We start from the raw sequence: 26,676 nt of genomic DNA, 5'->3' as shown, positions 1-26,676 counted from the left end.
AAGCCTCCTTCATCCTTGAGCATGTCTTAGAGGATAGTGGATCTGTTCGCATTTTGTTTTGTTGTCATGTTTTTTTACCTCTTTGCTTTTGAACCTCGTGGCCTTTAAGTGTAGAGGAAAGAAATGCTGAAACAGAGAGAAAAGTTCACCACAAACTCCAGACGCAGTAGCAGGCTCTGATCAGTGACTAGGTGCAGGTAGAAGAAAAAAAAGCCTTGACAGCTCTGGGAGTTTGAGTCAGTGATTTCAAGGCAAGAGATTAAAGGCTGGAAGTCAGATGAATTAGTGCCCCCTATGCGTCTGGAGGTAGAAAGGCTTTATGAATTATTTGTGAGCGCTTGTGTCTTCACAACTTTTTCTGATTGTTTCGTATTAGAGGTGAAAGGAAGTGGAGAAAGTTTGTGTCTTCGATAAAGAAACTAAGAAATGGAGTAAGAGAATGAGATGCGAAGAAGAGTTTAAAGGTTAAGAGGTCGATTGCACATTTTAAAAAACCTAAAGCGGCAGTGTTAAATGCATTTTGAAGACACATCTACACTACACGCAGCCCACACATAGCACAGTAGATGTTATTTATTGTAGCCATTTATCTCCCGGCGTGCGGCCCCGTTTGTGCTTATAGCTGCGAGCAGTGCTTTGCCTTCATAGTGGATATTGTAATCCTGGCTTCTGCTTTGTATTTATTCATTTATTTTGTCCTATAACAACGAGCTAAATGTCATGCTTCGTTGTGCAACAAGCAACGGCAGCAGTCTAAAAACGAGGCACTGCCTAAAGACGTCCGTCCACGCCCTGTCACCTGTGGCGGAGCTCGTTCATGTGTCGCCTGTGTGTCGTTTCGAGCAAACACGGCAAAGTAAAAGCAGAGGAGTATAATCTGCAACATTTTATTATTAAATAAGGAGTTGGGAGGACCTTTAGCATGGGCCGTCTGTGTTTAGTGACAAATCACTGGTTTGAAACCAGCCTGCCTCTAGTTAAGTGAATTAGCCTGTTGCTATTGCTGCCGGAAAGTGATCCATGCACTAAATATATGTTAACTCTTTCCTGCATAAAGACATTTGACAACCTTTTTTGTGCCCTTGATGACGAGTATATCAATAAAAACACGAAGACCAATAGAGTAGTTCCTGGGCTTTTCCAAGAGTTTCCGAACTCACCGACTTCTGATGCAAACCTGCTCATTTTGTCCTATAAGCCTGAAATATATGACAGAAACCTCTCAGTTCAGAAAAGAGCTTCAAAGGTAACTCTTAGTACGCTTTCAAGGGGTAAAGTGTTAAACAATGCCACAAACTTCTGAGTCACACACAGTGCGTTCAAGCACCATAATAATGGTGCTCGTTCCTGCTCTTACATCGTTGCGTGACCCTTCAACAGCAGCACATTTTTCCTTCCAAGATAGCAGCGCGGACTGCGGAGAACAAATGGGCTTGTGTAGCCTCTGTTGTAACACTGTCGACCACATAAGAGCAATTAAACAGTGCATTAAAAACCCCTCTTTATGATCATATCGCACTTGTCACTGATCCATTAGTGGCTATATCTGCCAAGCAATGAGAATCTTAATTGCACGATTAATTCTGGCCTCAGATTGATGTGACAGCCGAATTTATGGCTCATGTGAATACTGAGGACGCGCAGACAAATGTGTGACACTGCTGCTTACATTTATAGCAGACTAATGGCCCACCCCGGCGGCCTGGTTTCATATTCTGCCTGCTATGTTTTTGACCACTGTGCTGTAATCGAGGCAGACAGAACTACTCCATTTAAACATTGTGTTATATTAAACACAGGTCTCTGAAAACGATCGCATACATGAAGTGACAAAAGCACGGTTGCATTAAAATAGATGGATACGAGGTTCCGAATTGTTGTTTTTCTCTAAAAATCAAGCGGTCATCATCAATACTCGTTCACAGTTGGCTTTTGTTGCAGTGCCTGCAGTACAGTAAGGTTACCACTCATGATTTACCTGTGTTAAAGTTGGAAGGCAAGAACAGACGTATGAAGCTGTATTGATTTCCCTGCTGCAGAGATCCATTTACCGAGTCGGTAGAGGGAGAAATGAATTGATATCAGGCAAACAAAACACAACCCCCTGTCTTTGGAGGCAACTAAATTATACACAGATCTGCTCTGTCAGAGCCAAGCTCAATCCCTCCTCATTTATTTATACACTCCTCAACACAGAACGAACCTTTGTCATTTTTAACAGGTTACACGGGATGTTAAAGTGCGAGAACAGAACAGGAATCCTTCTGTCTTTGGCCACGGATGCATCTAAAATGTAATGGCGAATCAGCTGCTTGCATTTGGCAGAGATGGTCAGGATGAAATTGTTTTGATATTGTATGAAAAATGTTTCAACCGTCATCTCTGGCTCATGTCTTTCAGCACTTTAACAGAGCAGCTTTTAGATAAACCATTTGGCACATTCCACTGAAGCAGTGATAAACAGCTATGTGCTTATCTTAAGCTATGTGCTACCCACAGCCATGCCAAAACATGACAAACATCTTTGGAGTTAATATAATTAGATGTCTCTTAAAGTAATGTGTGTGTGTGTTTGTTTTTTTTAAATTTCGAGTGACTGTAAGGGTGAAGTAATTCACTGAAACTTTTGATAATAAAGTGCCAGAGACAGAATCGTTCTTGCGCGTCTCTTCAGCAGCTTATTTATATCACAGCGGGTGACAGAGCAAGAGCTATTTTACCTAAGTGAAACTTGGCGAAGGACTCGAGATCATTAATCATTTCTTAGTGGACTTTGTAATTTAAGGTGTTGCAACCTTTTTTGCCGGTATTCACAATTTTGTAATGAATTCCCGGTCTCCCTTTATGATATGACTTCAAAACAGTCCCAGCTGCTAGAAGGTAAATGGACGTAATCCTGCAGATTGCTCTAATAATACCAATGTGTGGATCTCGGGTGAAGTCCGATTACAGGAACTGCTCAAAAGACCTTTGGATAGAGCATTTGGAATGCCACGGTTTGGGAGTGTGCAGTCAGAGTTCTTCAGAACAGTTTGGCAGCATCAGTTGCATCTCGGAGGTTGCTTTGGCTTTCACTTTCTGCATAAAAATGTCTCTGACATGACAGACCACAGTGATTTTGGTGGATAAGGCCTCCAGCGTGTGTACCATGGCACTACAAACCTCATCAGGACACTTTCTCCGACTTTTCCCTCACTCTCTGATGTTTATCACATCACACTTTCCTCCTCTTCCTTCTTATTCTTCTTCTCTTCTTCCCTTGTGTTTCTCTCATTAATCACCAACACCATCTCCCAGCGTAGTCCTTTGCCGTATTAATTTGCCTCCTATAGAAACGCTTTCCGATCAAAGTGCACAGTTTTGGAAGCATGCGCTGTCATAAATAAGGCTAATAATGCCAAGCATGGTTGAAGACAATGCCAGCCCGGTTAACAGTCTCTGAGTCGAGTCTCGTCGAAGCCACCTGTTTTCGTTTAACACTTTTGAGCAGCTGTTCCCATAATTATGCTTGCTGTCAGTGCAGAGAAGAGGGAGGGTGCACCACAGCATTGTGCTACGCCGATAAACAAGGTAGTTAAAGGCCACTTATGGCGACACAGTTACTCTCCCGAAGGGGATTCAGCGTCTGTTTCCAGAACGCATAATGAACTGAAGTGTGTGTGTGTGCAGTTGGACATAGCGAAGCGCTTTTTATCCACCATTAGCTTAAAATGAGAGACATCTGCTTCGTGATGTGCGTCTGCGCTTTGGTTCAACCGAAACGCCTTTGCAAACATTCCCGGCTGCCAGCTACACTTAGAAAGTAGCCTTTTATTTTTAATGTTCCATCTGATGAGATGAAATCGCTTCCCGAATCGCCTGCAGAAACACCTCCCGTCAAGTCAGGCCCTGCATGTGAGTCTGTTTTTTCTCCCCCCTGTCTTTGGGTCGCTCACAGTGAGAGTCAGTCAGCACCCCTCACTGAGAGCCACTTGCCGTAATGCATTTGCCATGATGTAGATAGATCTGGCCTCAGATGCCCTCATGGAAACAGACTTTGTTAAGTCTGTTAATGAGCTTTCTCATTAGAAAACTCCCTAAAGGGGAATAGTCCCAGTGCGTCAGCTCTGGGTCAAAATGTGCTGGATCGCTGAGTGAAGAACATATAACATCAGTTCGCAGACACTTACAACCTGTCACTGCCGGCTGTGCAGCTTCGTGCCTTTTGGTGTTGTGTAATAGCTCGCCTCTCCGCCCCTCGCCCAGCCTCCTCATTGTACCTGAATTTGTTTCCTCGACTTTGAGATATTTAATATTCAGCCTCTTTGTCTGTAAATGTTGCAAGGAGAAACAGCGCCAGAAGAAATTTGTGTTACAATACTTATCACTCGTGCACCACTTTTGCAATTACACCCATGGCTGATTTCTTTTAGCCCTTTTAAATTCATTTCCATTGACCTTTATGTCACCAAATTGGGCCAAGTGTGGAAAGAAGTTTCCAGGAGTGTTAATTGTTTTAGGCAGTGATGTGCAGAGAATCAGAGTTATGTGTGAACAGAAGTGATTGTAATTCATTTGCTCTCTGCCTTTTGCATCTCTCTCTGGTTTCTCTGCCACGCACTTGCACGCAACCGACAAATGCTCCTTGTTAGCATGTGACAAGTTAAGCAAGGTAGAAACAAAACAAAAAGGCCTAATAGGCAGGCTGGAGCTCCTTTGCTAGCAAATGCTTTCCTTTCTGTGCCCACTTTTATTCACCTATTTGTGAACTTGGTGAAAAGCTGCCTCTAAAGCACTTCCCTGCTGGTAATGAACTGCTGCTAGCTCATCAAAGTGTTAATTAATAAAGGATTTAATGGTATAATAGGCTGTCGCTCCATGGCTGAGTCAGAGGGGACCTTACAAAAAAACAAAAAAATCTGCATGGGCTCCTTTTGTGATGAATTGGTCAAGTGGCTGGTCACTTGAGCTGTTGAGCTAAGGGGATAATGATAACAATTTTATTACAGCCACTCCTCTTTGCATATTTTCTGCTAGGCTTGCATGATTACAGCCAAAATGATTATCACTGGAATTAATTGGTTCCGTACTGAGGTCACAATTATTTTTCCCGCGTATTCTCTGATTTTTAGTGATGAAAACATTTCAAGTGCACTTTCATATGAACACGACACTGCAAATCTTTGCATCAAAATAAAATTGGTAGTGCTTATTCACTTAAATGTAGTCCATCTCTTAGAAGGGAAAAGAAAGTATTGTAGCAAAACCCAACAAAAAACTAAATCAACTTTGCACTACTTTCACTTTTACCTTGTGCTAATTAATCTTTATAAATGAATCTTTGCAGACTAATAATATAAAGTCTCTCACTCTATTCATTCTCCCTGCATGATGGATGTTAATAAAATTCATAGCAGAGTACCTGACAGCTCTGAGATCCATCTCTGCTTCCCCTGTTGTGTTTTGCATACAGTGCAGTTACTGCCAGTTTAGTAAAATATAATATTTGTTCAGTAAGCTGAACATTTTCCTGGAATATTTGCTAAACAGTTTTAAGTGGTCAAATGGAATGTGATTGGTTGGTGATTTCAGTGAGCACCTGTTGCATAGATTCATTGCAGAAGCTAAATCAGCTGTTACTGGTTCAGACTAATCCAGGAAACGTCAAGCTGTGTAGTGCAGGAAACAGCTGTGATTGGCACATACAGGTTCTGAATTGGGGAGCACTCGAGTTACTTTTGCTTTGAGGTGTAAAGGTAGATAAACAGCCAAGTGACAGTCTATACTCACGCACTTGAATTGGAAGCAGTAAAAAACACCCAGTAAATTCAGTCTGGAACATAGTGACATCTAGTGGTGAGATTTTCCACGCTGCACCTTTAAATACTGGAGCATGCGTTTTCATTTGATTATGCTCGTTTAATTGTGGAAGCCAAAAATCGAGTTAGAGATAAAAATCTGATTAATTGCGCTGTCCTATTTTCTGCCTATTTTCTATTAATAATAATAATAAACAATAAAATGGCACTGATTTAAACTTTAATTTGTTTCAGAAGGCTGAGATAATTTTTTAATAAACTGATGATACAAAACATATTTATCAAGTAAAGCTGCATATGCACCTTTTTTGGTTGCATGTGCCTCTCAGCGTTGTCACGGATTTGCGGGGAGAGCCACTTTTTTCCACAAAAATTAGGCAGCTCCTGAGCTGATGCCGAGAGTTTGCTAAGCTATTTAGAAACTGAAGAGATGAGAGCAACACAGTAAGAGCCGCCTCTGCACCTAAGAGACTATATCCATCTCTAGGCAACTGATCAAACGCATGTGAAAGGCAAAGATTAATGCATGACATATGACAGATTCATCACTTTTATGTATGTAACATTGTTCTGATTAAATGCGCTGGCACATATACTATACACTCCAGGCTGTGCTAAATTGCATCACATGTATACAGTTAACAGTAAATCTTCAAGTTCAGTCATTTAAGCCCAATCAGTGGTCCAACCACACCGGACTCCTGGGATAGCCACGGTGTGTCTGTAGTTGCTAAAATATCAGTAATATCTTAAACGAACCTTTATTTGACACATGTACTGTATATTAAGCAAGTGAAACTGTTTCCACATATTCCTGCATGTTAGGAGGCTGGGGTCAGAGGATTGGGGTCAGCCATGGAGCAGATATGCTGGAATGGACAGGATTAAGGGCTCAGCTTGACTGTGCCACAATTCCCCATCTTTTGCTCAGTAACCCAGAATCTTGACTGTTGAGGCGCAACTTCCCCACAGAGTTAAGAGTACACTGTAGCACATTTGTTTGGGTTTTACTTTTCAAATTGAACAAATATGAAGGTGATCTTATTGCTCAAAGAACAGAAAACTAACAGGAAACAACAGTAACCCCAAAAAGGCGGTGTTGGTTGTGGCATGCTCAAGGCCATACATCTTTACACTGGAGAATAGTTTGTTGCCGGTGATTTATTTTCTTTTTGTTGTTCAGAAGAGAGCATAATTTTTTACCTTTTATAGAGGAAAAAAAAACAACGATGGGAGAAAACAGATGTGTTATGCATATAACTTTTTTCCTGGTGCTTTTTTAAGTTTAGTTAAGCACGTAACCTTTTCCCTGTCTTTACATCATTTCACTGATTGTCAGTACCTTTGTGCTCTCTGTCCCAGGTGCATCCACGGGGCTGTGCTTGGAACAATGAACTGACTTTCTTTTTTCTCTTGTTCGGAGATAGCTGAATCCAGCTCTGCCTGAGTTGAATCGGTGCAACAAGGCCTGTCAAGCAGCCTGACAAACTCATTCTTGGCTAGCGGCGCTTGTTCCTGTCTGATGAAAATGTTACACTGCTCTCTCATTCTCTGCCTCGGCCCTCTATTCCCGGAACACAGCTCTGAGTGGGTGGTTATTCTGTCATCATTTTGGAAGACGGGCGTGCACACACACACACGCGCACGCACTCACGTACAAAGACTCGGAGACTGTCCATCCAAATTTTTTCAACCAGTATATTGCCATCGTCAGTCGCTGGGCTTAAAAGCCTCAGAGAGGATATAACTCAAAGCCACAAGATGTTTTATCAATTTATTTTGATAAAACATTGTGATTAGAGTAAAAGTTAAACCACGGCAGTGACGCACAAGACCACACATTCACAAATGTTCTTTTCAGAGTGTATTCAGAATGGGGGCAGGGATAGCTCAGTAGGTAGAGTGGTGGCCCCATGATTGGAAGGTTGGGGGTTCAAATCCACTGAACGGTTACCCTGAGGTACTCCTGAGCAAGGTACCGTCCCTCCACACTGCTCCCCGGGTCCAGTGGCTGCCCACTGCTTCACTGAGTGAATGGGTTACATGCAGAGAAGAATTTCCCCACGGGGATCAATAAAGTACACATTATTATTACTGTTGTATGTCTGTGCCGTATTTTGCAAACCAACTGATCTCAGCTCACACACTGAGGTAAAGCAACTCCACTACAGCAGCTGTCAAAGTTTATAGAAATTCCAAAATGATGTCGTTGCAAGCTCTATACAAGAATGGTTGTTTAAACAGCGTCGATGGCTTATATTTACCCCTGCCCTGGATAACAAATTGTTTTTCAACGGCACACTTTTTCTTTTCCTTTCCCCTATCCGCTTCATTCAGCAGTCTGAGGGAAAGCAAAAGGTCATTTCCTGGCAGCAACCGGTGATTTCTGTAATAGAACCTGCATTTGAAAACCAGGTGTTGAAACGTGGCGCGATTAAATGGATTCCAGTGGTCTGAATTTACCAAGGGTCCAGTCAGAGACAAAGCCCAGTTGGTGAATTGTACAGACAGGTGTACTGCCGTTTTAAAAGTTGGAAAAGAGAGAGAAAAAACAAAAGCTCGGAGAAAGAAAAGGAGGCAGATAGGAGGGCCGTCTGGAGAATAGGGGCTCCGTCAGATTGTGTTGAAAAGAGCTTTCACCTGAACGCACCGCTGCATCCTAATAACTCTTCAGCCGCTGGAAAAAAAACACCTTGTGCTCTACCTTTCCCCTCTTTCCTCTGTTTCACTCTTTTATCCGAGCAGCTGTGAAGGGCACCTGGCTGCTATCCATCTGGCTGTTTGTGTGCACGGTTGATGTGAGTCTATGCAAAGAGAGGTCTTGCGGTTGGTCTTCGGGGTTGATTGCTCTAGTCTTGTTAATGTAGATTTGGGTGCTGTGGCAATAACAGCCCATGCACAGTTGAATCTGAGCAATGGCAGCATCACAGTGTGCTCTCGAGTTTCTCGTGGAACAGTTTCATCATGCTTGATTCTTGCTAACGCTTAATCTGCTGTGTTTACAGTAATGTGAGGAGAAGGTGAACTGCTGTTAATGTAACCAGGTGACAAGAGTCTAACACTTGCGAGCGACTATGGACCGAAACCTCAGGCGTCAGCATGCGAGGTTAGCTACAGGATGCTGGCTACAGCTATAGAATAAGTGGCAGGGCCTGAGCAACTAAATGGACATTATTTTAGCCTGTCCTTAAATCTTTATCAGATTTTCCACAAGTTAAAAGCGAGAATCTTTCAGCTTCTTGATGCCTTTGTTTTCTCCACGCAATTAGCTTTCCATCCCCCCATTTGTTTCCCTGAAAGTGAAAAATAAAATACACTAATGCTATCCCTTTCATTATTATTTAATTCTTTTACAGATGCTCTTTGTTAGACATCAATGATGCCAGAAAGCTGTCAGAAAATCGACCAGAGTGGCTGGTTGAAGGTTGATGGACTATTTTCCGGGTGAATTGATTTTGCTGGCTGATAGAAACTTATCGCTACCCTCTCACACCTTTCCTGCAGTTGAAATGAACCATTTCTCATTAACCATGCATGAAGAGTATTGCAGTACTGGACCTGCAATAAAACTCTTGCTTCTGTAATTTTGAAAAAAGAAGAAAAAAAGGGCCCAGGAGGATCAGGTCCTTAACGTGTGACAAATTATCTTTCAAAGAGATGTTGTTCAAAGGAAGCCGCTGTTGTTTGAGCATCAAATTGCTACCTGGCGCTTTCAAAGTTCTCTGCTGTCCCCTACACGGAGCTCATGGCGGTGGAAAGGCATTGGCAGCACTCATCTAGACAGTACAGCCAATTGACGATGACGGCACTGAGATATGTGACATGCTTACCATCCATTCACTTTCTTCTGCTCCGCTCATCTTACCCCCTTTATCTTGTCTAGTCCCTGCTTTCCATTTTCCTGTCATTCATGAACCTGGTTCTTTTTTTTCTTTTGCTATTCCCTTTTATCCTTTTTAAAAAAAAAAAAACTATTTGGATAGCTGATAGTGACACAGCAGTGAGTCGCAACAACAGTTTACCAACTTTAGAAAATAAGTTGAGTCATCACAACCCAAAGAGATTTATTGCTTACTGTGCCAGTGACAGAGCCACGACAAATATTCAGGTTTTTTTAACTCTTTCCTGCTGAATGCTGACAGAAGTCAAAGAAATCTCACCCTCTGTCTTCAATCTTTTCTTTTTTTAACATTAGCAAGAGAAAGATGACATCGTGTTAACCCCTGACGGTACACAAGAGTTCATGACCTTTGAGATCCCTCTGAATGACTCGGGTTCAGCAGGCTTGGGGGTCAGCGTCAAAGGAAACCGGTCCAAGGAGAACCACGAAGACTTGGGCATCTTCGTCAAATCCATTATTAATGGAGGTGCTGCTAGCAAGGCAAGTAACGACTCCCTCACTCGGGCATTTCCTTGATGGATTTCATTCATGGGTTTTCATGGGTTGCAACATACAGGTGTGTGCAAAGACAGTGTGACCTTCAAGTTGTAGCAGAAGGTGCGAGTGGCATAAAATTCTTTTCTCGGGGGAGAAATACTTGGCAATATTTTGTTATATGTTTGAAAAATGAGAAATTAATTAGTGTTTATTAGCACTAGTGCCATGCAGTGGTTTTACTTTTTCCCTGTCTCCCTCCCTGAGCCTGGTTTTTGCTGGAGGTTTCTTCCTGTTAAAAGGGAGTTTTTCCTTTCCACCGTCGCCAGGTGCTTGCTCATATAAAAGTCATATAATTCTTGGGGTTTTCCCTGTATTTGTATTGTACTGTATTTTGTTGTAAATAAAACTGAATTGGAATTTGCATTATTTACAAATCAAAATATGACAAAATGAATTCTGAAAAAATCTTCTTACACATGTATTTTTGGGGGGATATGTGAAAAGGGTACATGCTAACCATGGAAACGCCGCCTCAGGAGCAGCTTCTGTTTTACTTTATGAACCACATTGCACTTTCTTATGATGGTTCTTGTCTGCAGGATGGCCGTCTGCATGTTAACGACCAGCTTATTGCAGTCAATGGGGAGTCGCTGCTTGAGAAGACAAATCAGGAGGCCATGGAAACACTGCGCAAATCAATGTCTGTAGAGGGTAACAAGCGAGGGATGATCCAGCTCATCGTGGCCCGGCGGGTAGCCATGAGCAGTGAGGTAACCCAGCAGTCAGGGAAGAGTCACGCTGATGTGACTAATTGGCACCACAAGGAGTCCGATTTAATTGGTCTCCCTTTGTTATGTTTTTTTAAATCAGGTATCATTATTAGTGCTCTAATCATGACCTACCATAACATTAAGATGGACTGTATAACACGATGTAATTTTTTCTACAATCATATCCCTGTTTTGAGTCGGTAAGGTGGAATAAGACACTGGAATGAAGATGAGGGATAGCTACATATCAACTTGGCTGATAGATGATATTGATTTTCCTCTACCTTTCCAGTGCTGCTAATCTAAGCCCCGTAGATTTTGGGAAATTTGAGATAGCTAGAGAAGGACCTTTATGACGCGACCACACCACCATGCAAATCTTCAAACATTCCCATTTCCTGTGTGAGATATAGTGATAGCGTCTCCCATTTTCCCCATTCTCTGCGTGATTTTTTTCTTTGCTCACGGTGGGCCTTGATATGATATCTAAGAAGTACTTCACCGAGTTGTGATTGACAGCTCTGCAGAATAACACTGTAGGATTGGGAGATAAAGGAATATGGATATTTGTCACGAAGCAACAGTCAAGAATATTAAAGTGCTGGGATTTCACCTTCGTGAAACGTCCATTGTGATGCAAAACTTAACCTGGCCTACCTTTTTTTTTTTTTTTTTTCATCAACAAAACTGTCATTCACATAGTGTGGTGAAAGGGGGGAAATGCAATGCGTGGTGTGACTGTATCCCAGCGTAGTGGAATGATGTGTGAATGCATTCGCAGCCTCGTGCACGCTCACTCGCCCTGCAGCCAGAGGTTGTAGATCAGGTTTGATTAGTGTTGCTGTGACTCTAATTGGAGCCTCTGTCCTGTGGCTGTGTGTCAGTTTGGAGTCTCACGCTGAGGCTCCCCTCCCCTTCCCCTGTCCTTCACCCTCTCTGGTAACCCCTCATCCGCTAAGCATTCTCTAGCAGCCCCTCCTACCTCGTGCAGTTGTTTTCCTTTCGTTTCCATGTTCAGTTTTCGCCTCCCTTGCTCCCGCCTGTGGTTCTCCATAGTCTTAACAGGTGGAAATTTTTAGACATTTCAGGGAAAACTGCAGCTGAATTTATCTGAATGACGCCGCATTTGTTTTACTGCAGCGTTACAGTTCATGCCACTGTCCAATATACACAACCTGCTCTTTGCCTGGCTTTATTTCTCCTCACCACCACACCCCCCATTTGCCGCCCCTCCTTCTCCCCGCTCTTTCTCCACCCTGCCTTCTGACCGAGACAGAGAGAGGACACATGTCCCTCCTGGGAAACCTCAGCCCCAAGGTTCAGTGAGTTCTATCGCTTTGGTCCAGTCACTCTCCTGTCGTCTTTAATCTCTCACCAGCAGGCAGACAGGTAGATAGACTGACAGTAAGCAGACAGCTGGGCTACTGTCATTAGAAATGGCTATATATGTGTGTGTGTGTGTGTATGTGTGTGTTTACACTTTTTATTATTAAACTAGCACTCTGTAGGCAGAAAGATGAAAAATGCTATTTGTACATTAATCTATTTAGAGAGAAGTTACGTTTGTATATCACTCGGTATTTATTTCAAACATCAGTTGCTATGAGACAACACGGTGACAGCATTGCAAAGAAGCAAAGAGTGTCTGAAAACTAAACCAGAAGGAGATATAATGGTACATTTTAGATTCCATCTATCAAAGTCCCATTACTGGCAACCATACGCTGCAGTGTTTTCTGGGAGCTTCATGGTTTGAATAGATGCCTTAAAGCCACTGGAGGGTTATTTTAATGTACTCTGAGTGGAGAAAAGATAAGCTTGTAAAGTGTAAGAATTTCAACCTCAAGTGAGAGAAGCGCAAGTTAAATGTTGACTCAGGCTCCCAGCTGCAGCCTGTTCCCCCCCCCCTATGTTCAGCCGTATCGGCCCAGCAGATATGCGGGGAGCCCGCGCCAGTTTGCCACTGTCACCCAGCCCGAATGGGAGTGAGCACTGGAGGCCACCGTTGAAATGAATCAGATCCATCACTGTCTGCAGGGGAGAGGAGCTGAACAGCGCAGCCTAATGCATCAGAGTGGTGGTTGAGGCAGCGGGGGGCTTCAGTGGGTGCACTATATCCAGGCCACCCCAGTCTGTGAAAATTGCATTGATTTCATCACCACCTTGCTTTGTCCACTGGCCTGAAGTGAGGGAAGTTTTTGGTAAAACACAGCAGTGGCTTAAGCTTGTTTGGATTGCTGCTTGGGGGGCCAAAAAAACTACACCAGACACATTTTCCTTCATGTAATGTAGCCAAAAATCTTTTAACTGATGAGGACCCAAACATGAAGCACCTTAATGGAAATATGAAACACAGTGTGGCAGTTGCAGATCTAAAACATGCACACAATTAAATTGCCCAAGGTCTTCCTGAAATCCTTTTTTTCTTGTGGCAGGGCTTGGAGCTTGTTCCATGTAGAAAAAGATTCTTTCAAAGACAAAGACGAGTGTTTCAGCAGGCGGGTTCATGCTGCTGATGGCCCATGATTAATCCCATGTCTGAGGAGAACCTGGTCTATTCTTACCGCCATTAAAGCAGCAGCGATGAGTAGCCTGTGCCTTGGGTTAAATTAGATCCCCCCCCCCCAACCTTGGAATAGAGGAAAAAAAACCTTCAGCGTGATTAAGGTCATATTCATGTCTAACAAAGCAGGGGGCTGCTCTGTGTGGGTGCTATTTTTAATGTAGCACAAACCCGGAAGGTCTCCATTTGCCTGATTCAAAATATGACAAGTGTCGACACTTTACTGCAACCATCCAAGTTTTAAAGCACCAATCTCAATTTGCCCGGGAACACTCAGTCAGCCAGGTCACAGAACAGCAGTGACTCAACAAAGCAGGGAGTCGGACGTAAAAAGGTCGACGTTAGAAGAGTTGATGAAAGTTTTCAGAATGGCGTGTCTTGGAAGTGAATCCTAATGCCAGCAGATAATGAATTTAACAAGCAACCAGACAGAAGAGACAGGTTGGAAGAAAGTGTGTTATTTATAATATAGTCACTGCAGTACACACACAAACACATGCGCCTCCAAACACACAGACACGCAGACACTATGCACCGCCACTCTGAACCAGAACAATTAATCCTTCTGTTCTGGCTTCACAGATAGCCTCTGTTTGAAAAACCACCATTCTGCCCCAGATAGTCAAGCAGTAAGATTGGTCACAGCCAATATGTTTGAAACATTGTAATTGCATCTCTGCTTCAGACTGTTTAATTTCTCTTTCTATATCTGAGTTCTGTTAATATATCGTCACATGTGTTTAAGCAATTAAATTTTCGAAAAGTCATTTCAGTTCCATTATTTTTATTCAGCCACTCTTGCCGAGTGTTCTCTGTCTTTAAGCGCGCAGACTGATGCCCGAGTGGCAAACCTCAGTCTCGTGCGCTAATTTCTTTTCCCGCGATCACTGTTTGCTCTCTTTCTTTGACTGAGCGATTTCAACTTTCTGTCAGTCTGATTCAAACCCTGTCCCGTTGTCTCATTACGACCCGCCATCGCCACGTTTGTCTGACGCACAATCAAGCGTGCGCTTTTTAAATTAGTTGTTCACCATAGAAAAGTTAATGATATCACAATTATAGACTAGATAGGAGAAACCTGCAATTACAGTTTTCTATTTGCATGGAGGTTATTTCCCTGACGAAAATGAGGAAAGCCGAGCGTTGTTCAGCACGAATGTAGAAATTTGGAGTAGACTTAGTTGAGAAGTGTGCCTCATACATAGAACAAATGGAAATAGAAATAAATGGAGTATGAAAAGTCCCATATGTAGCTATCACACAGCTAACATACAGACCTACCATAGTTGGTTTGTGTGTGATATTGAATGTCATGTTAAGTTCCTCAGTTTATCAGTGGGGCGATCGTGGCTCAAGAGTTGGGCGTTCGCCTTGTAATCGGAAGGTTGCCGGTTCGAGCCCCGGCTCGGACAGTCTCGGTCGTTGTGTCCTTGGGCAAGACACTTCACCCGTTGCCTACTGGTGGTGGTCAGAGGGCCCGGTGGCGCCAGTGTCCGGCAGCCTCGCCTCTGTCAGTGCGCCCCAGGGTGGCTGTGGCTACAATGTAGCTGCCATCACCAGTGTGTGACTGGGTGGATGACTGGATATGTAAAGCGCTTTGGGGTCCTTAGGGACTAGTAAAGCGCTATATAAATACAGGCCATTTACCATCAGCTGCCCTCCTCTTGAAAGAAACTGATTAATATGGGAGCAGGCAAAAAAGACCTCTGTTTGTTATTAAACGCAGTCAGAATTCCTTTACATAAAAAGGTTTATTAGAAAAGTCCAATCTTAACTAATGTGTGGAGACTTCATGTAATGCCAGTGAATCAATCAGGCCCCATCTTATCTTAAAGACCTCATAGTACCATATCACCGCAGTAGAGCTCTTATCCCTCAGACTGCTGGTTTACTTGGGGTTGCTATGATATTAAAAGTAGAATGGGAGGCAGAGCCTTCAGCTTTCAGGCTCCTCTTCTGTGGAACCAGCTCCCATATTGGATTCAGGAGACAGACATCCTCTCTGCTTGTAAGATTAGACTTAAAACTTTTATTTTTAATAAAGCTTAGAGTTAGGGCTGGATCAGGAATCCTCCCTTAGTTACGCTGCAAAATAAGGTGCTGGGGACTTCCCATGATGCAATGAATGCTTCTTCTTCACTTAAGTCTTGACAGTACACTCTGTGTTTATAGGCCACTCTGCATTTAATCATTAGTTATTGTTAACCTCTGGCTCTCTTCCATAGTGTGTCTTCTGTCCTTTCTCCCTGACTGAGCCTGGTTCTGCCAGAGGCTTCTTCCTGTTAAAAGGGGTTTTTTCCTTCCCACTGTCCCCAAGGTGGTTGCTCATAGGTTCTTGTCTGATGGTTGGGGTTTTCTATGTATATGTTGTTTTTTTACTTTAAAGTGCCTTGAGGTGACTGTTGTTGTAGTTTAGTGCTATATAATGTCCAACATGCACAAACTCAAATATTGTGTTTAAGAAAGTTAACTTAGAGGTAAATGTCTGTTTCTGTGTGTTCCAACAGCCTTTGCACATCATGATATTTCTAAGATATTTATCACACAGGTGTCTAAAAGCTGACAGGCTGATGATAAGCATGCATGCGGATTGGTTTAGTTTCACTGATTTGTAATTCATCACATGACATATTATGCCTCTCTGTGCATTTGTGATGTTATTTATGACTGAGATCTCCTGCAGACATGGGCTTTTTTTTTTTTTTTTGACAGACTGGCAGTCGCGTTGTTTTGTTTTTTTCCACCAATCCTTCGTGACAGGTTTATGACAATTTGCTGGTAAAGCGCTGCATTAAACAAAAACATTCTTCTACAAGATACTTCACCACAAAATCATTTGTGCCTTTGTTTTCTATGTTTGTCGGGTAAGACTTTGCTCATTCTTTGCATCTGCAGGCTGAGTTGAAAATCAGAATGTGCTATTTTTACATTGTGGAGCTCGATCACAGAATTCAGGAGACATAATAAAAATATTTCTAGCTGTCTTTAGTGCCTTTCTGTCAACACTGCATAGATATAAATATAAAGGTTTATGTAAAGCATTCCCTATATTTTGACCTCTTCATACACTTTACAGTCTTGCACCTCTGGTTGCGTATATACCGTGTGGGACAATTGCTGCAGTGTCTGGCCGAGTGCATTTAGGTTCCTGAGAAATGCTTTTCTGGTTTCCCGTGTTCCCCGTTTCTTGAGCCATTAACATTTCACCTCGTATACAGCAACATTCTGTTTTTTGCTGTTCCTCGACAAATGAACCATGAGTAATCCCAACATTTACTACACTGACATCCTGACATGCATGACAGCTAATCAACATCAGCGCTTAAATGGAAGAAATGTGGCAGGCTTTATAGCAGAATGATGCGTAATGATGAAAGGGCAATGCGAGTAGTGTGGGGAGGGGTGGGAGGGTGGGTGGGGGTTTTCCACCAGACGTGATTAATACAAAACTGGCAACCACCATATTAAACGTGCTATATTAAACAGAGCAGGCATGTGGGTTTTTTTTTCCAGATATTCTATTATGTTTAGAAATGTAATAAAATGGAAATGGCATGGGTGAAATGGGAACGTTGTTGTAGAAACGGAGCTGAGGCGTGACTAAAACACTAAAATTTGGCTTCGTCAGTCCAAACAACATTCTCCCGGGTGCACTGTGACTTGTCAACATTCATTTAGACAAACTTCTCTTGGGTTTTTTCTTTATGTTTCTTTTTTACATCATGAGTGCTCATCATGAGTTGTCCTCTGTTGGCATACTTGCATATTATGCAACCATTGCATACTAATCTTGGATGTCAGATTGTGTTTGTGCTCTATTGATCAGCACTTCTGTTCAAATAGGGCCCAGGTTTAGCCTTGCAGCTACACCTACAGAGGTCGCTTAGATTCTTTGACCTCTAACATGCTAATAATGTTGGTAGTTTAAGGGCACGTTATTAGGCTGCTTGTATTCTTGTAAGAGATCTTTATTATTTGCACGAATTTGGATCTTTTCACAACTTCTTTTATTCAGTTGTATCCAAAGAAGGGAAGCACGCATGGCAAATACACAAAAGAGGCAGTATATTCAGCCATTGTCTGTTTTACGCACATTGGTTTGAATCCAATTAATGCAATTTTCTCATGAAAGGGTTCTGCTGAGCAACAACAAGAATGACCTCACCTCTTCATAAATTGGTTTGTTTGCTATGACTCTTGTCTTTATTTGGAGAATGTGGCCAGAGACAGTAATGGGCTAGCTAAAAACACTGTTTTATTATTGATAAGAGATAGAAGACGGCACAGAAGTGAGATGAATGTGGCGCAGACTTTACTTCATGCTTTCACCTTAACATTGTTGCGTCATAAGGACTCATAGCCATAGTAACTCAATTAAATCTGTGAAGAGACTACATATAACAGCTGATTCTGTAAGTGAAAGAGCACCAAAACAATGTCCTCAGCATGCCAATAGGCCTGTTTGTAATCCATTCCAATAGTATTGCTGTTAGTCACTAAGAGACGGTTTATGCAAAGAGACAAGGGGGAAGGAAGTGGCTGGTCCTAACAAAAGACGCTCAGTCGGATGAGAGAAGGGCTGATCGATAGAGCCTTGAGAGAGCTATCAATCAGAGCCCCAGCCTAGTAAATTATGGTTTTATTAGTATTGAGCTGACCACTGCTGGGAGAGACCTTAAGACAATGAGATTCTGGCCCCGCAAAAGAGGCAGGAAAGGGAGGGAAATTTGTGTTGACCAACCCTCTGGCCACTCGTATGGACTGATTGAATTCAAGTTAGATAGTGACATGTAGGAACTAGAGCTCACCTGTTGTCATAGCAAATGGGAGTGATTCATGGGAAGGGATAAAGTGAGGGCACAGAGCAGTGCACTCTGGGAGATGGAGTTTGCAATGACACAGTGACTAAATTGAGAAAAACGGATCACAGAGCAGCAGAAATGCAATTCCAGCGCTGCCGGGCCCTCATTCCCGGCCTGCTCTCTACGGACTAACTCATTTAGGAGCGGCAGGGGAAACTCAATAGGACCAATTGAGAGAATAATATATTGAATCTAGCGGTTGAGTGGGCTGCTTGGGCATGGCTGAGGACTGTGGAGGTGAAGTGTGTGCTTAGTTTCTGAAAACTCAAGTATTGTTGAGCAACATATGTAACTGTATGCAAATACAAATACACAGATGTACGCCTTTCACTTCACAGCATAGTGCTCGGGTATGAGTTATGTATGAGATTCTTGAACTGCTATTGAACTTGACAAATGTGCAGACCGGTTGTGACCCGCAATTATAAATCCTGTTGAATAAAAGAAAAGTCAATGGAAGCCTATTTGCTTGGTATGAGTAATCATGTGGTTTTCAGCGTAGAGCTACAAAAAAGTTATTAATGTGTGTGAGGAGAATGTTAAGTGTAAATACAGTATGTAAAAGCTTTGATCATTTTAAAAAACAACGAATGTTTTGTCATTTCTGTTGGAGTGCTAGTGAGCTAGATATCTTTAGTTTCATCTAACCCTACCTTTTTCTTGTGACAGATGAGTTGACAGCACCTGCCTAATATTCCCCTTTTGCTGTCGAAACAGCCCTGGCCCATCGAGGCATGGACTGGTTTCTTCACCAAGATGTTAGCAGCAGATGATTTAAGTTGTGGGGTGGGCCCTCCGTAGACTAGTTTGTCATGGAGAATTGGCGAATTTATAGGCCAGGTCAACACCTTAAACTCGTTGTCAAATGCTTTTTGTTTTGTGACAACGTACAATATCCTGCTGAAAGAGGCCACAGCCGTTAGGGAATATTGTTTGCATGAAAAGGTGTACACAGTCTGCATAGGTAAGTGGTACGTGTCAAAGTAAAATCCAAATAAATAGTAGGACCTAAGGTTTCCCAGAAGAATATTGCCCAAAACATCACAGAACATCACATTGCCTCCACTGGCTTTCCAAGTAAGCATCACACACACCTGAGTTTGCACGTGATATAAAAGAAAGCACGATTGCTCTATTGTTCCATGATCCAGATCTTGTGACCTTTGTTGGCACTTTCAGCGGTCGACAGGGCCCAGCATGGGCACCCATACGGAACAAATTGCAATGCATTGTGTATTCTGACACCTTTCAATCAGAAAAATTGTGTTCAGGCTAATTGTTAAATTTAAGTCTCTGAACACTTGTTGCCTGTACTTTAAGTAGTATAAACACAATGCTAAAAACCTCCATGTACCAACCTGCAATTTATATTTTCATCACCAGAAACACTGACAGCTTATTATGACACAATTTTATTTATTTTATTGCTAATTTGCTGGTTCACTGAAGGACCATTCTGACACGTCCTAACACGGTAAACATTAATGTAAACAATCCAGTTAATTAACGCTGTTTTATTTATTGTTTCCTAACCATTCCAGTGAGCCATCACAGCACCAGGGCCTTGGCCTCTGCCGATCTAATTAATGTTAATAATTACACCTGTGTTTACCCTCCAATGACTGCATGACAAAACAGCTAATGTGAAAAGGGCCTATTTGTTTTTCAAGTACAAAACTACTTTGTTTTACTATGAAACTTTTGCTGTAACTGCTTTCATACAGCATTAAAAGTGGACAGCACTCGCAGGCACTGCACAACTTCCATACATGCTTGAAATATATGTAACAGAAAACCACGACATGTATTCTCCTGTATTCTTGCTGCATCCAGTGTGAGAGGAAAGAGCTTTAAAGTCTCACAGTATTTGACTGCAGCCTGTAGATAGATGGTTCGCTAGGCAACAAGACAAGACCTTTATTATGTTGCAGTTGGAGACAGAGCAGTGGCTTAACAGTTAAACCTGAGCAGGTGTTATTCTCACATACCTCACTGCTGTGCTGGTTTTCTATCTGTGTCATACTTTGGTGAAATTGAAGTTTTGCTAAGAAGTCCTAAAAGACTTGCGAGTCCACTTTGGGAGGCACAGGCATTAGGTTAAGGCTCTAGGTGGATGTGAGAAGCTAATGAAAGTGGGGTATATCTAGCCAGCAGAGAGGTGAGTTGTGCCGGGGGCAGGATGCAGCAGCTTAAGAATTGTAATTACAGCATTATGGTGGAGGTTGACTGGATTAGGGCCCCGGCAACAGGCTGAGACCAGGATAGAAGGCCAGGAAATGGCCATGGACTAGACATTATTAGCCTTGGTTGACAGCTTAAGACCATGCCTGTCAACACACTGCTTCTTCTCCCTTACTGAGTACTCAAGGTCAGGGAGATGCTGATGTGCAGGCAAAAAAAACAACATTTGTGCACAAGTCTGCACTTCCCACAGATGTATTTAGAACACACAGACACACACACACACACGCAGATATGCAAGTGCACTGCACATTAAAGCATTGCCTTGAACACACAAACGCACATGCATGTTTAGCGAGTCCAGCGGGAGGGGAGCAGCTCCCGATCTCAGTGTAAGTCGCAGAGCTCTGCCCTCTCCCTCTGTCAACACGATAATCCACTCTGAAAATGACTAGATTAAAACACATTAAAAACGTGATAATATGATGAGACCCGGTGGTAAGAAAGGGCTAAACATCACTGAAAGACTTAAAGGAGCAAGCACACCTTTAGAAAAAACAAACCCCCCCAAAAATTAAAATAAAGAAATCGGCGTCTTCGCCAAGTTGCCCAATTGATGTTAGAATAAATGGGCTTGCTGTTATATCAGAAAGCAGTTTTCTTTCTCCATTTCATTATCAGAATGTTTCCAGAATTGCCCATCACAACAGGATATCTTGACAACTGAATATTAGTTGGTGGCAAATTGTGCATGAACGTGTCACAGGTTTTCGTAGAAACCTGCACCGCTAAATATTCACAAGTGTGTTAGCAGAGGCAGCCGGGGCTAAAGCATTAGCATGCACAGAAGCGGATTTAATTAATACTGAATACACAAAGATTAAATTGCTGCAATTTTGACTTTGTGTTATGTTTATTCCAATGTCTGTTTGCCATAGAAGCCAGTAAATACATTTCACATAAACCTGTCCGACTCTTAGAGATAGAGGGGACTTGGTATTCCTTCTGAGATCTATTCCACTCAGTGCCTTCTGTACATAGTTTTCATATCACTTTGGTCCTTAGCTGCTCTCTCTGTTCCAATCTTTCCACATATTTCCACCTACCTCTTACCCAAAACCTTCCATCTTAATTCTGTCAAGCTCATGACAAGTCTCTGGCTGATCTGAGACAGATTAAAAAGTGCAGAGTGCAGGCTGAATAAAGGAGAGAAAAGCGAGTTAAATAAATCTTCATTTCAACAATTTGAACCTTATTGAGTCTGAATCATCTAGGGACGTGCTTTTTATTAAAAGGCTGGCAGTGGCCGCGGCTCTGATTGTAATTGCGTTGACCCAGCCCCCCCACCCCTGTTTCACGCGCACTCGTGCACGCTTCACTCCGACATCTTCTCTTATCAACACGCTGTCCCGATAAAGTCTTGTGCTTTCAACCTCATTAAACCTCTCATTTATATTAAACAGCCGATAAGTCCTTCTACCCCGGTATGCATCTCCCAGGACGCACAGCTCCCGCAAGGATGTGATTTTTACTGCACCCACAATTCACCAGGGCCGCAGCTCCCACACCCAATAATTCTCCCCTTTTTTTTTTTTTTTGTAAAACCTGTCATTTGTTCACAAAAGCCTCAGCAGCACATCCTCTTCTTTTCTCTCCCCCTCGTCTCCATCCTGCTCCTCTGTCTCCCTGCTGCTCTTGTTGTTACATTTTTACTCCCCTTTTTCTTGGCCGGGAGCCAGCAGAGTGTTGTGAGACATCAATATTAGCTGGGGCCTCTTGGTTTAAAGCGTGCTTTAGAGTATAGAGTTGAGCTACGCTGGACTGTCTAGCTGCAAGGGAGCTATCTGTAATAGGTCCTGTACAGAGAGTTCTTTTCCAGTGGATTCCCCTGGCTGCCCACAAGCTGCTATAAAGAACTGTGAGAAATTAGGTTAATACCCAGGTTTTATTTTCTTCTATCTGCTTTTTATTTTTCCCTATCTACTCCCAAACTCTTGGTTTGGTTGTTTCTATCCAAAATACCACGTTTGACAGGCTGTTGGCTCTTGAATACTCAATAATATCTGTGTACACTGGTCCCAGACGAGCCACTAACCATGTTCAGCTGTCAAGACTGACATACACTGACTGTGAGTGGGCTCAATAACCACCAGTGCAGCACATTGACCATGTGGCAAATGTCACTGGTCCATTTACTAGGGCTCATTGTTAGAGAGAGCTATCTATTGGTCTATGGGAAATCCATTGAGCTTTATCCAGCTCTGACTACTGCACGACCCGTTTCACACTGCTGAAGCAGAAAATACCGAGATGTAACCTGAGATTGATACTGAAGCACCGGTTCTATGTTTTTGGTGTATTGGTGGCACAGCACTGGGATCCATTCTACTGACCCATTTTTATGTGAACACCATGTGTGTATCACCTTGTAATCCTATATTCACAAACTGAAATAGAAGGAATAATACTTACACTTTACATTCTTCTATAGTTAAAAAAATGACCTACAGCTTTATTGAAATGTATTGTTTAAAGCACAAGTTGTTCCTTTCTGAATGTTTTTATGTAATTAAATATCTTTCTATGATAAATGTGAGCGGAGATCTTAGCATTAATATCAAGTAAAAAATTTTAGTGCTTATCAGAGTTTGCTAATGACAAAATACCTGCAGAAGTATTACATAGCTACATAGCACTTTGTGTTTCCTGCTAATCCTAGTTAGCTAGTTAGCGAACACTGATATGCTAAAACCAATGTTGCTTTTCTTAAATGTTATTCAGTAGAGTATTTATTTACTTGATGGAAAAAGTACTTTGTTAAATCACTTGTTACTTGTACTTTGGTGTTACTCTGTAAAACGACTTGAAACATGTTGTCATGTAACATAAACCATATGCTATAGTTCCACATGCAAACACAAAATTCTGGATTCTGGGCTAGCTTAGCGTTAGCATGCTGTCTGTGCAGATGATTGCAAAGTGCTGAAGTTGTGTTAGCTGATTGTAGCATAAGTGCGCAGGAGGATTTTTTTTTCTTTCTATTAGTGGTGTACAGATAACCGAAGAACCTTTGTAACTCAAATAATGACATAATTGTAACTACTATGATGATAATTACTCCCCATATGGAAAAGATATATATAAATCTTATAAAGTTTTTATCTGTCTTGTATGAAACTTGTATGAAAAGCATACAAGAGTGAAAACACATATAAGATCCCTTGAAAAATTATATAATGAAACTTGTATGTTTTGTATACTTACTAAAACAATGTATGAAAGTAATGAGAAAGTGGCCACTTTCATGAGTAAATCATATATGTCTTTACTATTTCTTTTCCATATGGGTCAGTTTAGTACAGTAACATGTTACATTACAGTTAAGTGTTACTTTGAATGTGTTACACCCAAAACTGGTTAAAACTAAGATGGTGATTGGTAGCTCCTTGTTTATCACATCTTAGCATTGCAGCATTTGATTGTTCACGCTTGTTAGCATGTTGTCCTGTATTTGATGAGAAAAAGCAACAACAACAAAAAAAAATACTAATTTGACTCAGTTTCCTTTTTCAGTTTACGAATACTGTAAATACAATACATGATCCAAAAAAGTCACAGATTTGGAATGTATTTGAAACCTAAATCTGCACGTTACTATATAGTTTAGATTAGGCAGTGTGATTGTTTGTCTGTCTGATGAGTTGTAAGCAAGTCTTTTCTCCCCGGTCCATGTAGGAAGTCCCTGGCAGCCCTTCATTTTTGGAGCATCCTCTTAACTCTATTCTGGAGAGCCATGAACGACGGATCTCCAACTCTCTCTATGAAACCACAGAGGGCCCAGACAGCGTCTCCACTCCACGAGCTAATACGATCGGACGCATTGGTGAGTGTAACATGTCAACACGTTTATTTCATTTTCCCTTTCTTCACCTTTATGTCTCTTTCACCTTCTGCTAGATAGAAATTACTCCACAAATTGGATTTATTTTTTGGCCAAGCTCTCCTGATTTACCCTGATGGGAACTCGGGTTGAGTTGTTAACCTCATGTACACTGAATGTATTTTCTGACATGCCCAGATCAATTTTAACATTAGCCAAAGCACCTCTGAAATGCATCGCCTTCACACCCTCACCCCCCACATCACATTCCAAGGTGTGCTGTTTCACTCTTTAAACCTCCCAGGGATTAATGTCAGACTCAATCCTCCCCACCTTCACTTCGCTCCTGACTGGTTTCACTTGGGTCAATTTCCATTCTGCCCAGATGACATCACCAGGCTGAGATCTCGGCTCTTCAGATGTATTAGAATTGGCAATTCAATCCTCGAGTAATCACTGCTGTCATCTCAGTATCAGCAGACCTTTCTCATATGCGTGCGTGCAGAAGCTGAAGGTGACTGCATCAGTGTGGGGAGGGCGTTATTCTGGGAAATGATGAAGTTTAGGCAAATGTATCTACAGCATTTTTCATCCTTCATTCCTTTTTACACCTCTTTTTCACTCTCACCTTCCTTAACTCGCTTTTCCCTCACATTATCTTCTTTATCCATATTATGCTTCTTGCCCTTTTGTCTCCTCCTTGCCCAATCAACTGTCTCCTCATGATCTCTTTGTCTTTAGTCTTTCTCCTTTGTCACCTATCACCCCGTCATCCTTCTGTACACTCTGCAAAGTGAATTTGTAATCTATCACTGATCTACTCTTTCTTCCTTTCTGCCCTTCTCTCAGTCATTCTCCTGTTTCTTTTCTATAACCTCCCCACCATCCCCACCCCAAGAGTGGTGCCACACTGCCACTGATCATAGAAGATCAGAGACTGTGTCAGAAGCATCTGATGGTTAATTAAGCTTTCAGATCAATAGGGCTTGCCCCTGACACTCTCGCTCCCTCTGTCTCCTCTTCTTTCTTTTTTTCCACTCTTTCATCATGCTTTTCTCCTCCAGCCCCAATCAGATGTTTTCAAATTGGTTGGGTTTTTCTCTTACTTTGACTTATTTATTCCACTGGCTTTTCCAGTGCAGGTTTTTCAGAACACTGCTCTGATCATGAGAAGCAAAACTGTGGGGGCACTGATGGAAATGTTTTTTTTTTTTTTGGGCGATTGAAACCTCAAGGGTGTGTAGCTCTCATCTCATTCTGAAGAGTGGGAGTCAAATGAGCCAAGTGGAAAAGTTTTCGAGGTGGGGGCGGAGTAGGTGCTAAAGCAGTAAGTTATCACAGCTAAAGCTCAGCTGAGTCTCAGATCTTTGACTCGGCTTGTCTCGCTGCAAGAATATGCCATTTCCTTTTCTTCTGTGTCTTCGGGCTGCCTCTGAGTCACGTCCTCGTTAACCCATGTCTACTTTCTCTGACATGTCTTCATCTTTTAAACTGACAAAATTCTGTTATTTAAGTCTACTGCGCAGTAACATTTATTCCTATTTATTTTTGCAACACAACACAGCTGCTGTGAAAAGACATGTAGCTCCGAAGAAGTGCTACAATAAATATGGTACTCCATCATAGAGTTCAATTCAAATCAATTTAATTTTATTTATACAGCGCCAAATCACAACAACAGTCGCCTCAAGGCGCTTTATATTGTAAGGTAGAGCCTACAATAATACATACAGAAAAAAACCCAACAATCATATGACCCCCTATGAGCAAGCACTTTGGTAACAGTGGGAAGGAAAAACTCCCTTTTAACAGGAAGAAACCTCTGGTAGAACCAGACTCAGGGAGGGGCGGGGCCATCTGCTACGACTGGATGGGGTGAGATAAGGAAAACAGGATAAAAGACATGCTGTGGAAGAGAGCCAGAGATAACAACAAGTGTGATTGAACGCAGAGAGGTCTATTAACACACATGAAAAGGAAAAACTCAATGCATCATGGGAATCCCCCAGCAGTCTACACCTATTGCAGCATAACTAAGGGAGGATTCAGGGTCATCTGGTCCAGCCCTAACTATATGCTTTAGCAAAAAGGAAAGTTTTAAGCCTAATCTTAAAAGTAGAGATAGTGTCTGTCTCCTGAATCCAAACTGGAAGCTGTTTCCACAGAAGAGGGGCCTGAAAACTGAAGGCTCTGCCTCCCATTCTACTTTTAAATACTCTAGGAACAACAAGTAGGCCTGCAGAG

At 42.2% G+C, this 26,676-nt stretch overlaps 1 protein-coding gene across 3 annotated transcripts in view; it reads left to right on the top strand.

Annotated features, from left to right (window-relative positions):
- Positions 1-26,676, top strand: part of LOC113028738 (partitioning defective 3 homolog) — a 352,394-nt gene that overhangs the window by 174,148 nt on the left and 151,570 nt on the right. For all 3 annotated transcript variants that reach the window (XM_080305923.1, XM_026179154.2, XM_080305924.1), the window contains exons 13-15: positions 9,994-10,179; positions 10,776-10,946; positions 24,288-24,435. In XM_080305923.1, the coding sequence (XP_080162049.1) occupies positions 9,994-10,179; positions 10,776-10,946; positions 24,288-24,435 (505 nt within the window). The remainder of the gene's footprint in view (positions 1-9,993; positions 10,180-10,775; positions 10,947-24,287; positions 24,436-26,676) is intronic.

Source organism: Astatotilapia calliptera, chromosome 9 (genome assembly GCF_964374335.1).
Source record: "Astatotilapia calliptera chromosome 9, fAstCal68.1, whole genome shotgun sequence".
In the NCBI taxonomy this organism is placed as follows: domain Eukaryota; kingdom Metazoa; phylum Chordata; class Actinopteri; order Cichliformes; family Cichlidae; genus Astatotilapia; species Astatotilapia calliptera.
The sequence above is the reverse complement of the archived record's forward strand: the minus strand, read 5'-3'. Positions and strand labels throughout refer to the sequence as shown.